Source organism: Mauremys reevesii, linkage group 2 (assembly GCF_016161935.1).
Source record: "Mauremys reevesii isolate NIE-2019 linkage group 2, ASM1616193v1, whole genome shotgun sequence".
Classification (NCBI taxonomy): Eukaryota; Metazoa; Chordata; order Testudines; family Geoemydidae; genus Mauremys; species Mauremys reevesii.
The window spans coordinates 39529298-39549019 of record NC_052624.1 but is presented as its reverse complement, the minus strand read 5'-3'; the positions used below and the strand labels follow the sequence as shown (position 1 = coordinate 39549019).

Below are 19722 nucleotides of genomic sequence, written 5' to 3'. Positions count from 1 at the left end.
TACTATGGACAAAGGATCTTGTATTTATATAACTTGTACATTTTCAGAGCTATTAATTTATTTATAAATATATCCTACAGCTATAAGTATTAAAGGTTAGTCAAAAGAAAAGATATTTTGAGACTAACTAGAGGATAAATGCTAACAAATGTGATCTAGCACCAGCTGCATATGTTAGTGTGTTTGATGAGTACAGTCCCCATCCTCACTTTACTACTATCTTAATAAGAGAACATCTTTACTCAAGATCCTTTTAAAGTTAATCAAACCAGGAGACAAGTGTAGAGTTCAAAGATACACCTCTACCCCGATATAACGCAATCTGATATATTATGAATTTGGATAGAACGCAGGAAAGCAGTGCTCTGGGGGCAGGGAGGGGCTGCGCACTCCGCGGATCAAAGCAAGTTCGATATAATGCGGTTTCACCTATAACGCGATAAGATTTTTTGGCTTCTGAGGACAGCGTTATATACAGGTAAAGGTGTACTTGTCCTGTTTCTCTTCTTCTGAGATCCTGTGTTTTCTACAGAGCAGGCACCATCTGAAAAAATGGCTGTACAGAGGACCAATAGAAAAGCTGCTAGCTCTTTTGGTGCAATCCAAAAAGCAAAGGGATAAAATCCTGAAATGCAAGAAGTTTGAAGTGAATGTTGATCTTTCAGATAAACTTGGCTGAGAGATAAATCAAGCAGAATGACAGCCTAGGATGGGTGTGTGCAGGGAGGAGGAGGAAAAGAAATAAATGTTGCCTACCACAGTGAAGATTATGCAGTCTAATTTGCCTGACTAAACCAGCTTTTTCTGAGTCTGAATGTGTGGTGCTCCCGATACATACACACTTAAAAGTGCCTACATAGAATGTTGCCCTCTATGATTTTTTTTAAAAAAAGGAAAACACAGCATGTGGCTAATATAGTTAATTCTAAATCATATTTCTTCAAACATGTAAAAGGCTTTAATTCTTTGAAGACTTAGGACTTTTTCTGGCAGTAGTGCACACCTGGAACTTCCATCAAGGCTGGAGTGTGAGCCCTGAGCCCATAGCACATTTGAAATTTTTAAAAAGAAACTATTTAAGTGATCCAAGATAATCAAAAGGTCTGAAAATATCTTCAATGGTGAAAGCACCCATTTTAGTAAGGTTAGAGAGCTCAAAAATAGCTGAAGTTTGGTGGGTGGGAAAGGGGTCTTTAATTACTTTTACATGCCTGTCCACTCTCTCCACCATTGCCAGTAAAAAAAGTCCTGGGGCCATATTTCAAATCCAGAACCCATAAGTGTTTGTATGGGAATCTGATTCTGAGAGCTATGTTCATCCATTCAAAGCATAAAATATGACCAGTTTGTCCAATCAAACAGTTCAGATTTCAAATATAAAATATTTGAAATGAACTACCAGCAAATGAGCTACAAGCTAAAAATAACATGCAGAACTTTTCTGCTGAATCATTCTAAAAACTAAATTTAAGTTTATAGCGTTCTGTTCCTGGACAGTTAATGCACCCAAAAAAAGGGGGAAATTAATTGAGTAACTTATTCATGCACTATTCAACCAGATTAAGTCATAACTTCCTCACTACATCATTCTTCCGAGAATCTTTCTTTCAGCGGGGAAGACAGCATTCCAAAGTCAAGAATCCCTCATAGAGAATGTCCTGCCAGGAGCTACCTCCAGTTCATAGGGAAGATGCTTTAACTCAAGCACCTCTATTTGCCTCCATAAGAGTATTATGGTAGGGCGAGATAGGCTATTTCTCAGCTAATCAAATCACAAACCTATAAAGGCTTTATTGAAAGTCAGCATCTTCTATGCAGCTGAAAAATCTATGGCAGCCAGTGTAGATCTTGGAGGACTGGTGTAATGTGCTTCTGCTATGAAACGCCACTTAATAAATAGAGTGTGGTAATCTAGCTTCCTTTTCACAATGGTCTCAAGGAGTAACTCTTCTGCAGAAATCTAATCTGGAAGTGAAAAATGAATAGATAATTGTGGTAAGGTTTGCACTGGAGAGAAAAGGATAGAGTCTTCTCACCAAGCACATAGGTAAATAAATGTTCTTGATCATACCCGCTACCAGAACATCTATAAGCAGTCCAGGATCTAACAGAATACCTAAGTTGTGCACTTGTGTTACAAATAATGGTTACACTTCCTCACAGATTGTAGCTTGAAGCCACCTCAACCTCTTCACTTCTTCATTGACCAATACTGGATGAAACAAAAAGGCAGTGTTTTTTCCTCAAGACCACTGTTCTGTTTCCCCAGCAGTAAGCAACTCGGTCCAGCTCCTAGCAACTTTTTCTACAGAGTAACATGAATATTCTTCACAGTGCAAAAACTCCGACTCCAGAGTGACATAAATGCAGTAAGGATTCACTAAACTCCCAATCATTCAAAACAGTTCCACTGTGGAGATGCAAAGATAGACGCAAAGAGAATTATCTTCACTTCCTGCATAGATAGAGCAAAAGAAACAGTTTTAAATCTGTATGCCACAAGCAGTTGTACTCAGCAAGACACTTCTTTACTAGCACTGAACCATGGGGGAGTGTCTAAGGACCAAGCCTACAGAGAGGGTGTTTAGTGGTCACAGTATGAATAATGGAGGGCAAAAGATTGTTAATTCTTTGATAGGAGTTGGGGGAAAGGTTGAAGGTATATTCTTGGAGGGTGAAAGGTCTTTTCTGCTGCTTTGATTTGTTAGCTGAGTTGATTTATTTCCTATATATGATTATTTTCATCCTGCAAGGCTAGTTATCATTGTATCTATAATTTTAACAAAGTTTTAGGGTGCTTGGCATTTTTGTGTGGTGCTTTTCATTGTCTAAAACTAAATACATTATTGATTGTTTAATAGGATCTTTTAAGTGGGAAGTTGGAGCAACAATCTTCATGGACACCAGAGATTGGGGGGCAAAGGGCCATTGCTCTTAATTTTTTTAAACTGGGACAGTGTCCCCGTCATGTACTTTTGTACCAGATATGGACTGGTCAAAGAGCATGCTTATACACACCAGATGTGTTCATGGTAAAATCCTTTAATACTCTGCAAGGTATGACTGAGGTGTATTTAAATAAGGTATTTTACACACAGTGCCACCTACTGGCTGAAAAGTATAATTCAATTTAGCATGCCATTACATATCCCCCCTTTAAGTTCTACATTCCTACCATTTATAATATTTACACATTCACACAGTCTTTTAAGTGTCTCTAAATTGTACTGTTTTCTAATTATACAACCTGAACTTGTAACAACTTGGTGATATGGCTGTCCATTAGTTGCAATGACTGGCTGTGGTCAGTTTGGAATCTTTGAGTCATCTTCTTTGTGTTCCACATCCACCACCTGTAGCATTTGCTCTGTTGATTGTTCTTTCTGAGGAACAAACAGTTGATGTCAATGATTTCTGTTGAACCTCCTGTTGGTCTTGATCACATGTGATCTGGGTGCTGAATTTCTTTTTCTTTAGGAGAGAGTTGTCCATCCTTTTTCTCTGTCCAGTTGGATACAAACTTGGTCACTGGGTCCTAGACCCATCAGTTCTCTGAGTGGTATCTGCTATAAAAGCGTTCATAGGCTCTTTTTGTCCTTTTAGCCAATCTGGCTACTCTTTTTCATATCTGGACACTTTGCAAATAGATTCTTTTCCAAAGTTGGAACAGCACTTCTGAGTTGTCTTAGCATCAGGAGTTGTTCTGGACTATATCCAGTAGTAACTATTGGTGCTCATCTGTAACTCAAGAGCAAAGAATGGATCTTCCTGCTGTAGGATTTTCTTGGCTGTCTGTTCTGCCCTCACAGCCTCTCCATTCACTTGTGGGTAATGTGAGCTGCTAGTAACATGATCAAAATCATATTTTGTTCAGAATGAATTAAATTCTGCCACAGTGAATTGTGGTCCGTTGTCTGTCACTAGTTGCTCTGGAATACAGAAGTGAGCAAAAGTGCAATTCAGTTTCTCAATAGCATTGTGACATGTTATGTCTTTCAAGTACATTATTTCTATATACCAGAAATATTCCACTATGACCAGGTAATTATGTCCTCTGAATTCTCATAAAACTGCAGCTAGTCTCTTCCATTCTGGTAGGAATGTTTGTACACTGTATGGTTCAGTATTGTTTCTTAAGCTGATTTGTACTGGATCTCCTTTCAAAAGTCCAATACCATCAAATCCTCCATCAAGTTCTTCCACCTTTCTCATTAGGCCCATCATGGCTGCCATGCTGCGGCTGAGAAGGTTGTTAGGTTTGATCCTGTGATCACATGCACTTTGAATGCACATCTTTTGTCTTTATAAGTTGTTTCTGTGTAGTGAACTGGCCCATACAGTTCAGAATATCTGCTGGGATAATCAGAGTTGTGTCAGGCGATTTCCACTCTGGAGGGAGTGGGGACTGAATGTGATTGTTGGCCCCTTCTGAGATGACTGTGATGTCAACTTCTGAGTCAATTTTAAAGTCAGTAGTCTTGCCATGAATATTAAATTTTACTTTCCAAGCAGGTTCTGTGGCCTCACATGCTATTGATCCCCAAAACAATGACTCTTGATTGTCAGTAATATCAGTCAATTCCCTGATTGCTTTAGTGTGGCAAACAGATGCAAAATGTCCACATTTCATGCATTTATTACATCATGCATCTCTGGCTGGACATGCACCATCTCTTGGCATATGACTTCCCCACACCTTGTGCATGTAGGATGGAATTTGTCCCTCTCAGCCTGGGAGTCCTCTCTCCTTGCCTCAGGGATTTTATGATAACATCTTCTCACACACAAGTGGCTGTTTACAGTACTAAGCTAGTTGCAGATTTTTCAAGTCTGTCAAGTTGCTTTACGTTTTGCTATCTCACCAGTTCAGACTGCTTTGCTCTCTATACAGATGTGGCTAGGGCTAAATCTCTCTTCAGTTGTAACTGCTGTGAAAGTTTTTTTTTATCTGTTAACCCAGTAACCAGCCTGTCCATGATACTTTCACGTTTTGCATTCCCCAAATCACAGTTTTCACCTACTGTATGCAGAGATCTTATAAAACATTCAACATTTTCCCTGGTTGTTTTGTGATAGAAACATGCTCTTTCATAAACCACATTTCTCTGATGTATAAAGCAGTGGTCTCCAAAGTGGAGTGTGCGCACCCCAGGGGGTGTGCAAGAGGATTCTTCGGGGTGCGTGGCAGGAAGAGCGCCGCCGGAGCAGTGTCGCTTTTTTTTCCCCCTTCAGCAGTTTGGCCGGGAGTCAAAGCAGCTTCCCCCCCACACACACCTTGGCAGTTTGGCTACATTTGGACTATATTTCTGCAGCGCTGACAATTTATTGCCACATCATGCAGTATATTTAGACTCAAACCCCATAAAGGAAATACCTGAGAAAGGAACACAGCTTCTAAGAAGACAATTCTACTTGATAGTACAAAATGGTGAATTTCAGAAGTAAACTATTCATCATAAATCTGTTCTGTTGTCCTTTTGTTAATGATATGGTTAAAACAAAAGCTAGTATGTCCTAATTTTGACACCCTCACTCATGTTGCTTATCACCTTACAAGAACAGTCCCATTGCAATCAGTGATGCTACAAAACATAAGAGCTGAGTAAGGGGATCAGTATCTAATCCTCAATAAACATCAGTATGATAGTTTTGTACTCAATTTTGATTAAAATTAATTAGATAAATTTAAGAAATTACAAAAAGCCACCATAAATTCTTAAGATTTTTCTGGTTTTTTAGAACTAAACAAGAGGATCCTTTGGGGTGCGCGGCAGGAGGAGCACCGCCAGAGCAGCACAGCTTTTTTTTCCCCTCCCTCGGCAGTTTGGCCGGGAGTCTGAGCAGCTTTTTTTTTTTTTTTTTGCTTCAATGGTTCGGCCAGGAGCAGGGGGTGCATGCTCAAAAAATTTTTACTGATGGGGTGTGCGATCAAAAAAGTTTGAAGGTCACTGGTATAAAGTATGCACCAAACATAGTCAGAACCCTTTCAGAGTAATTTTTGTGGCCCTTTTCAGTAAGTGTGACGTTATTGATATAAATTGGGACCATATAGAACATGGGTTGCAACCAAGGTCCTGTAGTGGCACCAAATCTTAAGTAAAGGGGGTCATATAAGGTGTCTAAGACCAGGTTCTGGGTTGCTGGTTATGATTATGCTGTCTGTATGTCTGTGTATCATTTTGTAGTTGAAGTTATAAGTATTGGCTCTGTACTGTCTGTATTTTGTATTATGCTCTGCTTCTGGGAAAGATCCCAGACAAGCTGATGTTAGCCCTGCCTAGCTGGCTTGATGGCCCATTAAGGGCCATCAGCTACACAATTGACCCATGGAGAGAAGGCAGACACGCCTTGTGACTCAGCAAAGTATGCAGAAACTTGTCCATGTGACGGCAGACTCCATTTTTGCTGTAATTTTCCACAGTGTGGACAAAGAGATTCTTACACCTGGAAAAGTCTATATAAGGCTGATGCATCATCTCCATCTGGTCTTCAATCCTGCTTCTGACCTCTGGAAGGACTTTGCTACAAACTGAAGCTCTGCATGAAGGACTGTTGACCCATCCCAGCGGGGGATGTTCCAGAGACTTAATCTGAACCTGCAGTTTACTCCAGCACTGCTGCAAGCCTGAACTAAGAACTTTGCCATTACTGTATGTAATTGATTCCATTTAACCAATTCTACCTCTCATCTCTACCTTTTTCCCTTTGTAAATAAACCTTTAGATTTTAGATTCTAAAGGATTGGCAACAGCGTGATTTGTGGGTAAGATCTGATGTGTATATTGACCTGGGTCTGGGGCTTGGTCCTTTGGGATTGAGAGAACCTGTTTCTTTTATTGGGGTGTTGGTTTTCATAACCATTCATCCCCAGGACGAGTGCACTGGTGGTGATACTGGGAGACTGGAGTGTCTAAGGAAATTGCTTGTGTGACTTGTGGTTAGCCAGTGGGGTGAAACCAAAGTCCTTTTTGTCTGGCTGGTTTGGTTTGCCTTAGAGGTGGAAAAACCCCAGCCTAGGGCTGTAACTGCCCTGTTTGAGCAATTGGTCCTGATTTGGCACTCTCAGTTGGGTCCCGCCAGAATCGCTCCGTCACAGTAAGGTCAAGGGATTTAAAGATATCCTCTGCCTGCTTCCCTATAACATAAATTAAAGATACTTGTATATCTCCAGCTTCTCTGTGGAGTTTGTTTGCAATTCAAAATCTTACAAAATACTGCTTCCAGTCTGTCCATTGCAAAGGTTTGTCAAAGCTGACGTTCTCTGGGGGCACTGAAGAGTGGCATGTTGCTAGATCTTGTAGTCTTTGTTGCTGTTTTCCTTCCATCTGCAACCTTTGTTGCTGTTTTCCTTCCGTTTCTGTTCTTAGTTTACTTCTGACACCATGTCATGTACGTCTGCATCAGTTATGGACTGATCACGGAGCTTGCTTATACACACCAGATGTGTTCAGCATAAGATCCATTAATGTTCTGCAGGTATGTCTGTGGTTCATTTAAATAAGTGGCTGAACAGTATACTACAGTTTAGCATTTCATTACAACCCCCACTTTTGAAAACCTCAAGTTGGAAGGGGCACAATGAGGGATCTAGGCCCTACCTTGGCCCCTGAAAAAAGCTGGGCAGCATGATGGTGGAGCTCCTTCCCTTGGCTCAGTTGCCCCTTCATCAAGGCAGCAGAGCAGTCAGGTCACTTTTGAGTGGCATTGCACCTCCATGCACCACATCGCAGTGGCACTGATTCAAATTTGGCCCAGCTGCCCCTCTGTCATGATGGAGGGGTGACCAGGCCAATGTTGACCAACTGCCCCCACACTTTTGCAATCCTTCCAGCACCACCGACGCCTTATCCATTCTGTTGTCTGTCTGGAACCTCACTAGTTCCATCGAAAAAGATCACTCATCCAGTCAGGATAGATATACCCCAAACCTCAAACCACAGGAGACAATGGCTGGCACATGACAACAGTCATTTCTATCCCTCCAATCTCCACTTCTGTCCCAAAAGCTGGATCCAGAGTATGCCCAGCCTTATCCATGGATTATTGCAGGGGGTTGCAGACATCAACCATTGTCATGGCAGACATAAAATTCAGAGTCAGTCCATAAGAAGCATCATACACATAGTAAATGAAATCACCAATAATTTTATTAGTCTTGGTGATTCCAGCACCACTATAGTGAGAAACCTGGTCAATCCTGATAGGGCTCATGTGTGTTGTTGGTGTATAGGTTGTCCCACTCCAAATCTTTTCCTTTCCCCATCCTCTGACGTATGTCGCATCCATGTTTCTGCTGGTGAGATGGCAGGGCGAGAAAAGTGACAAGAGGAATTGTGAACTTTAAAAAAAACCCTGTGGGATATCAGCACTGCATCCAGGGAATTAAAGGTCCCACAAGGCATTGAGCTGGACTGTGCCTCAGGGGACATGGGGATGCTTAGCAACAGTGTACCATGTCTTCTATCTCGTGACAGGTATGGCAATTTCCTACAATTGAACAATCTTACTGAATTAAGTTTAAGTATCTTGGGAGTCCATTGTATTAAATGCAAAAGTTATATGTTATTGTGGGCTAGAACTGCATGCAACTTCTCTAGGGGGTGGTTGGGTTGTGAATCCTGGGAAGTGTTATGAATTTCAAAGGACTATACTGAACAAAGTGCCAGACAAGAATGGACTTTTGGGACATTTGAGTGTCCACCTGGGGAATTTTTAGGGGGAGGTGAATGCAAATTCCCACCTTGGGTTATGCAAAAACCCAGCCTTTTGAAGTTATACACTAAGGAGACAACGATTATCTGCCAATTATCTGTTCCTAGAGTCTGAAGATCAAAGGCCCAAGCTGTTTAAAAGACTGAACTATTTGTGGCTGTGCTTGTTCTGAGCTGAGGCTGTTATGAACTTGTAACTACAGAAAACCCCCTTGGTAGAGTTTGAAGGACTGACTCCTACCAGAGCAGAGTACTTGTTGGAGTTGTCGGGGGTTGGGATGGGGGCAAGGTGTGTGATCTCTGGTAAGCTTATTAATATGCATGTAGGTTCACTTATTGTTTTTAATATGTTTCCTCTATAATGATTTCATCTTAAGAATAAATGTACTTGGTTATAAAGGGCTGTGTAGTAAGTTATAACTGCTGGCAATTCACTATTTGTGAGCCTTTGGCAAGAAAGCAAAGCACAGATGTTGGCCTGTTTAGGCAGTCTGGATTGCTGGAAATATCACAGTAAAGGTGATGTAGGAATTGTGGGACCTGGAAAAAATCCTGGTCAGGAGGGAGAGGAATGCAGGTCTCTTCCCAGGAGAGGTAACAGAGTTGGAAGCCTAGAGTGAGTGCCGTTGGTAGACATGGAGGGGGAATGCAAGTGCAGTTGCCTTGAATGGTGACATGTCAGACACAACCTCTGGCAGTGAGGATGCATAGCACCAGCAAAAGCAGCCAGGTGTGTACAGGCTTTAGCAACATAGCGATAATGGTGGCTGCAAGCTGGCAAAAGTTCTAGTGGTGAAATTTTCTAGTGTAGATGTGTCCTGAGATGCCAGTTGCCTCTTCAAATCAGCATCACTGTGGAGGAGTTATCATCACCTACAAAGCAAGTACTCCCTGATCTTCCTTTGTGTACTTTCAACTGTATAGCTGGCTAGAGATGGACTATGCCAGCAAGAGTCCTGCATCATCCTCCAGGTCTGCTTAGATATATATAAGTTTAGTTGGTGCGGGAAAGGAGGAGAACATACTGTGCTTCAAGAGCTGCCTGTATACAAAAAATGGAAAATGTATTTGGTCATTTGTATTCATCATTAAATAGAGGGAACATTTTTGTGAATAATGTTCAACAGGAGATGGGGGAACCTGGGATACTGAGGTCACTCCCCACCACGAATCCAGCAATGGCCACGCTTTGAAAGCTGTGACATACAGCAAAGGAAACTCGACCTTTGGGTCCAGTGGCGTTTCGAGTGTGATCTGTGCTGTCATTTACAGAGGGTAGAGATATAAGGATTTTTTTTAATTGCATTCATTTTTTTTTGTCAACAGTGGTGTCTTTAGACCGCAAACTCTGTGGGAAAGGGCCCCGCAAGTCCTGTGCCCTGTGTAGGGGCTGCACTTCACAAATACCAGCAATGCCCATAAAAGGAAGCCCTGGTCGCAGCGAGGTGCTGCATCTGTCCCGCAGCCCGAGTTTGGCCCGGCTTTGCAACCACGTTAGCGAGTCTCTGGCCCTTGAGAGGTGACAGATGTGGCTGGGGGTGTCGGGGACTGGGCTGCATCCAGCCCTTACCAACCTGCCTCAGCCGCCTCAGTGTTAACCCCCCACCCTCGCGCCCGTCAGGAGAAACTTTGCTGGGAGGGGGGCAGTGATTGCCCCGCCGGACGCCTCCCGCGGCCGCCGGGGAGCTCGCGTGGGGGGAGACGGTCACTGCCGCTTTCCCTCTTCCCAGCGCGCCTCCCCGTCTCCTCCCCTCCGCCTGGCGGCGGCGGTGCCCGCTCCCCGCGCTCCAGTCTCCAGCAGCAGCTCGGGCGAGGCGAGCGGGGCAGCGGCGCGGAGTCCCAGGGACCCTCCCTCCCTTCGCCCCCGCCCGGCGGCCGCCGCCTCTTCCTGCTCCCAGCCAGGCGTTGAAGGCTTCCCGATGGCGCGGCGCTGAGGGAGCCGAGCCCGTCCCCGTCCTCGTCCCCGCTCCCCGGGCAGGCAGCGGCAGCGGGCGGTGCCGGCGCGGGGCTCTGCACTGATTCACTGCGGGGCTTGCGTGGGGCGAAGCCGGCTGGTACTTTTCTCCAATGGTCCAAAGCGACATGTCCAAATCGCCTCCCACTCCGGCGGCGGCGGCGGCGCAGGAGCTGCAGATGGAGCTGCTGGACAACCCCCCACCCGCCGCAACAGCAGCGCAGGTACCTGGTGGGGTGAGGGGCTCCTGTGGGCCAGGGGTCCCTGGCTGTGCCTTTGGTGTCTGCCGGCTCCCTTCAGCTAGTCTCTGGCTTCCAGCTTCGTCCCCCCATCAGGACCCTGCAGTCATAAGGGGCAGGGGCAGCTCTGGGGGAGGGGGAGTCCCTCGCTCCGTTCCCGTAGGGACAGATGTGCAAAGCTAAGCCGATCCCCTGTGCTCGTAAGAGTGGCTGTCTGGACTAGAACATCCATCCCTCACCCTCCAAACAGAGTCCTCGCTGCAAAGAAACGCTTTGAGCCATCGGATGTCCCAACCCTTCTCAGCTAACAGAAAAGCCTCAACCAGATTAGGAGGGGAACAGCTGGATCTCCCAAACTCCTTACACTCTAACTTCAATTCCCATCTAGAAGGGAAGTTTGATAGCTCTTAGAAGAGATCTGAGATCCTTTCTCCTCCCTGCTTAAAATGTAATTTAATTAAAACATATTCATGCAAGGAAGTGTTCAGTGAAATAGATATTTTGTAAAGCTTTTCATTATCTAAGAGTGTAGATGAATGTAAGAACACACTACTGTGTTGTTCAGTGCCTTCCTTTCTAAAACAAAGGGTTGTTTCCCCATCTCTAACAACCTGTTGTATCTCGTGCAATATACATGTTGCTTACAATATTACTCTACAGCCTGTCTCCCCCCTCACATCCAATATTTGTCCATAGATTAGGAACCCTGCTTTAGAGGGGAAGACAGAATTTATGGACTTCGGCTGGGATAAAGGTGTTCCCGACCTTACAGATTCTAACTTCTAGAATAAAATTAGGAAGCTGGGTCGTGTACCATGTTTTCTCCCCAAGGATGCTGTTAAAGTACATTATATATTGTATACAGATTGGTGAGTGTGCATGTTTGAGATAGACAAATGGAGGTTAACACCTCTGTTGAAGATCTTGCATTTTGAGAAGCTCTGGTTTAGTGTATTAATGTTGTCTAATATCTCTCTTAGCTTTACCTTACATATATGCATAGATTCATTTTGCTATTTTTAAACCCAGTGTGTGCTCATATCTGATTGTGTGCATTTGAAATAATGAACTCTCCGGTTCTCTTTGGGATGATACCTTTTTGTTGTTGTTGTCAAAACTGTTTCTGATCCTTTATTTTAGTCCACTGTATCACAAAAATGTTGGATTAGAAATATTGTCACATGAAAATGGTGTCAGTCTGTCAAATTGACATTTATTGAAGATCACTAAAAATGAATAACAATTCAGCTATTGAGAAACCAGTTAATGTTTAAAAAAGAAAAGAGAAAGTGTTTTTTTTCTTTTTGCTACCAAATTCACAGACATGAAAAACGCATCACGAACCGTGAAATCTGGTCTCCCCCCATGAAAAGTGGTCTTTTGTGTGCCTTTACTCTATACTATACTGATTTCACGGGGGGAGACCAGCATTTCTCAAATCAGGGGTCCTAACCCAAAAGGAAGTTGCAGGGGGAGTCACAAGATTATTTTAGTGGGGTCATGGCATTGCCACCCTTACTTCTGCGCCGACTTCAGAGCTGGGCAGCCGGAGAGCTGAGGCTGTTGGCTGGGTGCCCACCTCTGAAGGCAGCACCCTGCCAACAATAGTACAGAAGTAAGGATGGCAGTACCACAACCCCCTCTACAATAACTTTGTGACTCCCCCCAAACCTTCTTTTTGGGTCAAGAGCCCTAAAATTACAACACCGTGACATTTCAGATTTAAATAGCTGAAATTAAATTTACAATTTTAAAAATCTTCTGACCATGAAGTTGACCAAAATGGACCGTGAATTTGGTAGGCCCCTACTTCTGAAACTACAGGCAGAAATATAGCAGTGTGGGCATATGCTTTGCAAGCCTTCCCACACAGTGGTGCCCTGGCACCTAATTCCTGACCTACAAATACTTCTGCTTTCTGCCGTATCCTGAGCAGAGACTGACAACTGTACCAAATTTCTGTAGTGGTTTTCTGATGTGGACAAATGACCATTATTGGTCACAAAATTCATTCTTATCTGTGGTATTAACTAGGCACAAAAGAATCTCTCTTGCATTATTTGTCTCTCAGGTACAGTACAGTGCTTGTATTCTGTTTTATATAATTGGCTTCTGAATGGCTAGAGCACAAATGGTGGCTTTTTGTGTGTGTGGTAAAGATAGCGAAGCTTTTTAGTAAATGCAAGGAGCAAATTGCACTTCTCTGTACCAAAGTCCATCAGACAAAACAGTCTCATCTCCTTTAGACACGTATCCCAATCATATATAATCCTTTTATATCAAAGAAATTACATTATTGGAATAGAACACCCTTTTGTCTGAATATTAATATTTAATTAATTCCTTAGCATTTTATTGTATTGAGAGACCATTATCCTTTTGTTCCATTATTTCTGAAAAATTAATACAGTAAAAACTTGATGTTATTATGAGTAGTCACAGTGAGAAAGAGGCTGAATGTAGGGTATGTGATCCATTACTTACTGTACTACATATATTCTAGTAATGCCCATTTACCCACATGTTTAAGATACTTGGGGCTATCATGTTTTGTGATACTGCTAGAATTATTCCATGCCAATATTCCCAGCAGTGAGGTCAGAGAACCGTTCAAGTTTTATGCAGCAATGTCTCTCCTTGAAGTACTTTCAGGAGTGTTATTTCCAGGAATGATGACTTCTGAAAATATCATTCTACAGCTTAGCTTAGCCTGTATGGATGTGACCAAACTTTGCATCCAGGTTTAAAACTGTGTCCTATCCTAGGATTTTACCTATGCTAGGCATATTTTTTTTTATTTTGGTTATATATCATGTTCCATATTGTGGATCAACAAAGGCTGGCCAAACCATGTTACAGCAGTTTTGAGGAACAATTATACTTAATCGTTTGTTTCCATATTGTTGAGCCACCGACATCCTCTGTAATTAATCTGTTGCAAGATTTTTATATTATGGTTTTCCAACATGGTTTGCAAACAAAATAAAGTTCCTGGAGGCATTGATCAAGAAAATTATGCTTGAAACCTGCTAGTCCCTGTCCCAAATAGCGTATTATGTCTTTGTGTTTGCACAGCACCTAGCATAATGGGGCTCTGATTCTGACTGGGACCAGGGCTGGCTTTAGGCACTGCGGGGGCCGATTTGAAAGAGCTGGGACTTCGGCGGCAGCTCTATTGGCTGCCGGTGCCTTTGGCAGGACATCGGCCGAGGGTCATTTGGGACGTTGCAGGGCCCTCTTAGGGTTGCAGGGCCCAATTTGGGGGAATCAGGTGAATCGCCCTAAATCCGGCCCTGACTGGGACCTCTGGGTGAGTGCTACTTTAAAATAAATATTAAACATAGTAATAACTAGCACACTCTGATCCTTATGTAGATAAGATTTTAGATAAAAGTTTAGGTCTCCAATCTATACATTTTAGGTCTCCAATCTATAAATCTATAAATGGAGATTCCCTATGTCCTAATAAGGAAGAGAGGATGGAAGATGAGAAAATACAGGTAGGATCTGATGAGAAACAGTCACATGAAAAAAAGTCCCATTCAATTATATCATGTGATGGCAGGCAGCTAAAAAGTGACAAATTTTTAGAGTGCTTATATACCAATGCTAGAAATCTAAATAATAAGATGGGTGAACTAGAGTGCCTAGTATTAAATGCAGATATTGATATAATAGGCATCACAGAAACTTGGTGGAATGAAGATAATCAATGGGACACACAGTAATAACGGGGTACAAAATATATGGGAAAGACAGAACAGGTCATGCTGGTAGGGGAGGGGCATTATATGTGAAAGAAAGCATAGAATCAAATGAAGTAATAATATTAAATGAACCAAACTGTATCATAGAATCTCTATGGATAGTAATTCAATGTTTGAATAATAATATAGCAGTAGGGATATATTACAGACCACCTATCTAGGATGGTGATAGTGATTGTGAAATGCTCAGGGAGATTAGAGAGGCTATTAAAATACAAAAACCTCAATAATAATGAGGGATTTCAACTATTCCCATATTGACTGGGTACATATCACCTCAGGCAGAGATGCAGAGATACAGTTTCTTGACACCTTAAATGACTGCTTTCTGGAGCAGCTAGTCCTGGAACCCACAAGAGAAGAGGGAATTCTTGATTTAGTCCTAAGTGGAGCACAGGTTCTGGTCCAAGAGGTGAATATAGCCGTACTGCTTGGTAATAGTGACCATAATATAATTCAATTTAACATACCCGTGGCAGGGAAAACACCACAGCAGTCGAACACTGTCGCATTTAATTTCAGAAAGGGGAACTACACAAAAATGAAGTTAGTTAAACAGAAATTAAAAGGTACAGCACCAAAAGAAAAATCCCTGAAAGCCTCATGGAATCTTTTTAAAGATACCCTAGTAGAGGCCCAACTTAAATGTATACCCCAAATTAAAAAACATAGTAAGAGAACCAAAAAAGAGCCACCATAGCTAAACAACAAAGTAAAAGAAGCAGTGAGAGGCAAAAAGGCATCCTTTAAAAAGTGGAAGTTAAATCCTAGTGAGGAAAATAGAAAGGAGCATAAACTCTGGCAAATGAAGTGTAAAATATAATTAGGAAGTGTAGCAGGACAATTACCTCGCTCCTAGGGAAAAAGGGTAGGTTGATTGGAAAGGCAGCCTGATATAAGGGCAAAGGGAGGCACTAGGTTGGTCTCACTCTAGTCTAGAAGGAGCTAGCTGTCTGAAGGAGCACAGGGTATCTAGGGCAAGGGCAAGGGCAGACAGAGCTGGGGAGCTCTGGCCTGGCGAGTACCCAGGCTGAGGCCTTGCTGAAGGCCAAAGGAAGTACTAGGGCTGCAGGGAGACAGCTGGGCCAAGAAAGGCAGCAGGTCCAACTGCCTTGCCAGTGGTGAGTGGCTATTACAGACTGCAGTTTGCCCCAGAGAACAGGGGCTAGATGATGACTGTAGTAGCCACTGAGGCAAGGTGTGAGTAGAGGGTTGGGGGTTCCCCTGGGAGGGGAGCTCCAGAGTGGGGGGGGGCACTGCTATGAGGCAGAACTCCAGGGTAAGGGGTACCGGGGTCTGGGAAGGACATTGGGCCTGAGGCAGGAGAGACAGTGGCCAGCAAGAGGCACTTTGAGTGCTGGAATTGAGCTAATTCCCATACTGACCAGCAGGAGGTGGTGAGTGCTTGATCTCCTACATGAAGGCCAAAAAGAATCTGATGAACATTCTAGCCAAAGGCTCAAAAAGGAATAGCAAACATTAAATATATCAGGAGCAGGAAGTCCGTTAAACAACCAGTGGGAGCAGCGTATGGCTGCCCCCTGCAGCTGTGCTCTGCTCTGCCAGCTCCTGGCATCAATTGCTCTCACAGGGTCCTAGCGCCCCCCAACCACTAGTGCCAGGGCAGGCTGACCCTGACCCTACCCTTCTGCCTGGGGTGGATGGACCCTTCCCTTTTCTGACGGGACCCTACACCGGAAGCCCCCCCCTCCTCCCGTTCTACAATCACTGCTCCTGCCCCATGCTGGGCAAGGGGCAGCCCTATCCCCCACCCCCAGTGAGGCTACAGTGAGAGGCAGCAGCAGGGCAGGAGGTGCACACATGATGCTACCCCCCCCCCCGCCCGCACCCACCCAGGGGAGGTGGTGGGACTTCTGGGACCTGAGAGGGGCCCTAGGAGCATGTGCACTAACAGTGGTACAAGGTGAGTGTGTTGCCGGGGAGAAGAGGGTGTCCCTCCCCTGGAGCTCACTGCTGCTGGTGGAGAGATGGTGGGGGGAGTCCTCCTCTCTGGCCCCAGCCGGGGGCAGCCTGCCTGCACCCCAAACTCCTCATCCCTGGCCTTGCCCCACCCCAGAGCCTACATCCCCAGCCAGAGCCCTCACACCCCAACCCTGAGCCCCCTCCTGCACTGTGCACCCCTCATCCCTGGCCGCAGCCCTCACCCCCACAACCCTCTGCCTGAGCTCCTCCCAAACCCTCATCCCCAGCCCCACCCCAGAGCCCTCATATTTGTACATTATTTTAAAAAATATATATTGATTTACAAGGCAGGCAGGGGATCGGGGGAGGGGGGGAGGATGGGGACTTGGCCTGTTCTGGGCACCACGAAAAATTATACAAACCTGCTGCCCCTGAAATAGTGGTGTCCCCCAGGTTTTTGTACTGGGCCCAATCCTGTTCAACATATTCATAAATTATCTGGAAAAAGGGGTAAACAATGAGGTGGCAAAATTTGCAGATGGTACAAAACTACTCAAGATATTTAAGTCCCAGACAGACTGCGAAGAGCTACAAAAGGATCTCTCAAAACTGAGTTACTGGGGAACAAAATGGCAGATGAAATTCAATGTTGATAAATGCAAAGTAATGCACATTAGAAAACATAATCCCAACTATACATATAAAATGATGGGTTCTAAATTAGCTGGTACCACTCAAGAAAGAGATCATAAGAACGGCCATACAGACTCAGACCAAAGGTCCATCAAGCCCAGTATCCTGTCCTCTTACAGTGGCCAATGGCAGGTGCCCCAAAGGGTTATAGTCAAGTGATCTATGCCCTGTCACCCAATCCAAGCATCTGGCAAACAGAGGCTCGGGACACCATTCCTGTGCATCCTAGCTAATAGGTCCATCAATGGCTATCTTCCATGAATCTATCTAGCTCCCTTTTGAACCCCGTTATAGTATTGGCCTTCACAACACCCTCTGGCAAGGAATTCCAGGGGTTGACAGCGCGTTGCATGAAAAAATACTTTCTTGTGTTTGTTTTAAACCTGCTACCTATTAATTTCATTTGGTGGCCCCTTGAGTCATTGTGGATAGTTCTCTGAAAACATCCACTTAATGTGCAGCGGCAGTCAAAAAAGCAAACAAAATGTTGGGAATCATTAAGAAAGGGATAGATAAGACAAAATATCATATTGCCTTTATATAAATCCATGGTTCAACCACATCTTGAATACTCTGTGCAGATGTGGTCACCCCATCTAAAAAATTATATATTGGACTTGGAAAAAGGTTCAGAAAAGGGCAACAAAAATGATTAGGGGTATGATTAGCTGTATGAGGAGAGATTAATAAGACTTGGACTTTTCAGCTTGGGGATATGATAGAGGTCTATAAAATCATGACTGGTGTGGAGAAAGTAAATAAGGAAGTGTTATTTACTCCTTCTCATAACACAAGAACTAGGGGCCTCCAAATGAAATTAATAGGTAGCAGGTTTAAAACAAACAGAATTTTTTTTCACACAACACACAGTCAATCTGTGGAACACCTTGCCAGAAGATGTTGTGAAGGCCAAGACTATAAAAGGGTTCAAAGAAGAACTAGATAAATTCATGGAGGCTAGGGCAATGGCTATTAGTCAGGATGGGCAGGGATGGCATCCCTAGCCTCTGTTTGCCAGAATCTGGGAATGGGTGACAGGGGATGGATCACTTGATGATTACCTGTTCTGTTTATTCCCTCTGGGGCAACTGGCATTGGCCACTGTTGGAAGACAGGGTACTGGGCTAGATGGACCTTTGATCTGACCCATTATGGCCATTCTTATGCAGAGCCTTATGACTTCAATGGGACTACTCACAGTTCCTAAAGTGGAGTATGTGTATAATTCTGTAGGGGACTTAGATGTGACCCTCTCAGAAAAAAGTCAGGACACTGAGCACCTCATTTTCAGAGGTCATGAGTAAGGCGACGTTTATGTCATGGATATCATGGAAGTCACACAATCCATGACTTCCAGAGACCTCCGTGACATTCTCTGCTGGAGCTGCTGGATTCTGGAGCTGGCAGCCAGCGGGGCCCTGGCAGGGTTCCAGCAACAGGTGACAGCAACGACAGGTGATAGCCCCCCCCCTGCAATGTTCCACAACAAGTGGCAGACTCCTGAGGGGGCCTTCCTCAGGGTTCTAGTGATGGGCAACAGCCTCATGCAGGGAAAGGGACATCTTGGGTGAGGGGTTGGGCGTGTCCCATATTCTCTTTGGGAAATATGGTCATGCTGCAGCCCCCAGCTACTGCGGGCAGAGGGGGAACCCCACAGCTCCCAGCCACCACAGTGGCGGGGCAAACCATGGAGCCACAGCAGCAAAAGTCACGGACAGGTCATGGCTTCTGTGGATTTTTGTTTATTGCCTGTCACCTGTCCATGACTTTTGCTAAAAACAACCATGACAAAATCTTAGCCTTAGTCATGAGCACCCATAACTCCATCAGTGGGAGCTTGGGGTGCTCAGTACCTGTGAAAATCAGGCCTTTATTTTTTTCCCTTGACTTCCTATTTCATCAGCTTTTCATAAACAAAAAGCCAAATAAAAGAGAACTCATCAGTTTAGCAATCAAGTAATTTCTTAAGAATATAGGTCCACCTGATAATTTCTAGTTACAGACAGAGAGCAAGTGGCAATGCTTTGCAATTCTTCCATGGTAATTGCTTCATCTGTCTGGTCCTATTTTTCTAATGAGTCCACAGTTCAGCTTCTGCTTCCAAACTGATTTTGTGTGTGAAGTCCAGAGACTAAATCTCTAGCACTATTGCCATACCAGAACAGAATATTGGTTCATCTAGTGCAGTGGTTCTCAACCTATTTACCATTGTGGGCTGTATCTAATACTACCTGTATGAACCTGAGGATGTGTCATGGGTCACAGCTCTGTGCTGATTGGGCCACAAGTGGACCGCAGGTTGAGAACCACTGATCTAGTACATTATCCTATCTCTAGCAGAGGCCAGGGTGGGATACTTTTAGAGGAAGGTTCATGAAACCCTGTAATTGGCAATTATGAAATAACCTGCTGAGAGGGGAAATATCTTATCTGAA

At 44.0% G+C, this 19722-nt stretch overlaps 1 protein-coding gene across 3 annotated transcripts in view; it reads left to right on the top strand.

Annotated features, from left to right (window-relative positions):
- Positions 1-10624: 10624 nt before the first annotated feature.
- CACNB2 (calcium voltage-gated channel auxiliary subunit beta 2) overlaps positions 10625-19722 on the top strand; it is a 424293-nt gene continuing 415195 nt past the window's right edge. For 2 of the 3 annotated variants that reach the window (XM_039524807.1, XM_039524809.1), the window contains exon 1: positions 10625-10889. In XM_039524807.1, coding sequence (XP_039380741.1) covers positions 10779-10889 — 111 coding nt within the window. In that variant the 5' untranslated portion in view covers positions 10625-10778. The remainder of the gene's footprint in view (positions 10890-19722) is intronic. The other variant, XM_039524806.1, reaches the window with a different exon arrangement.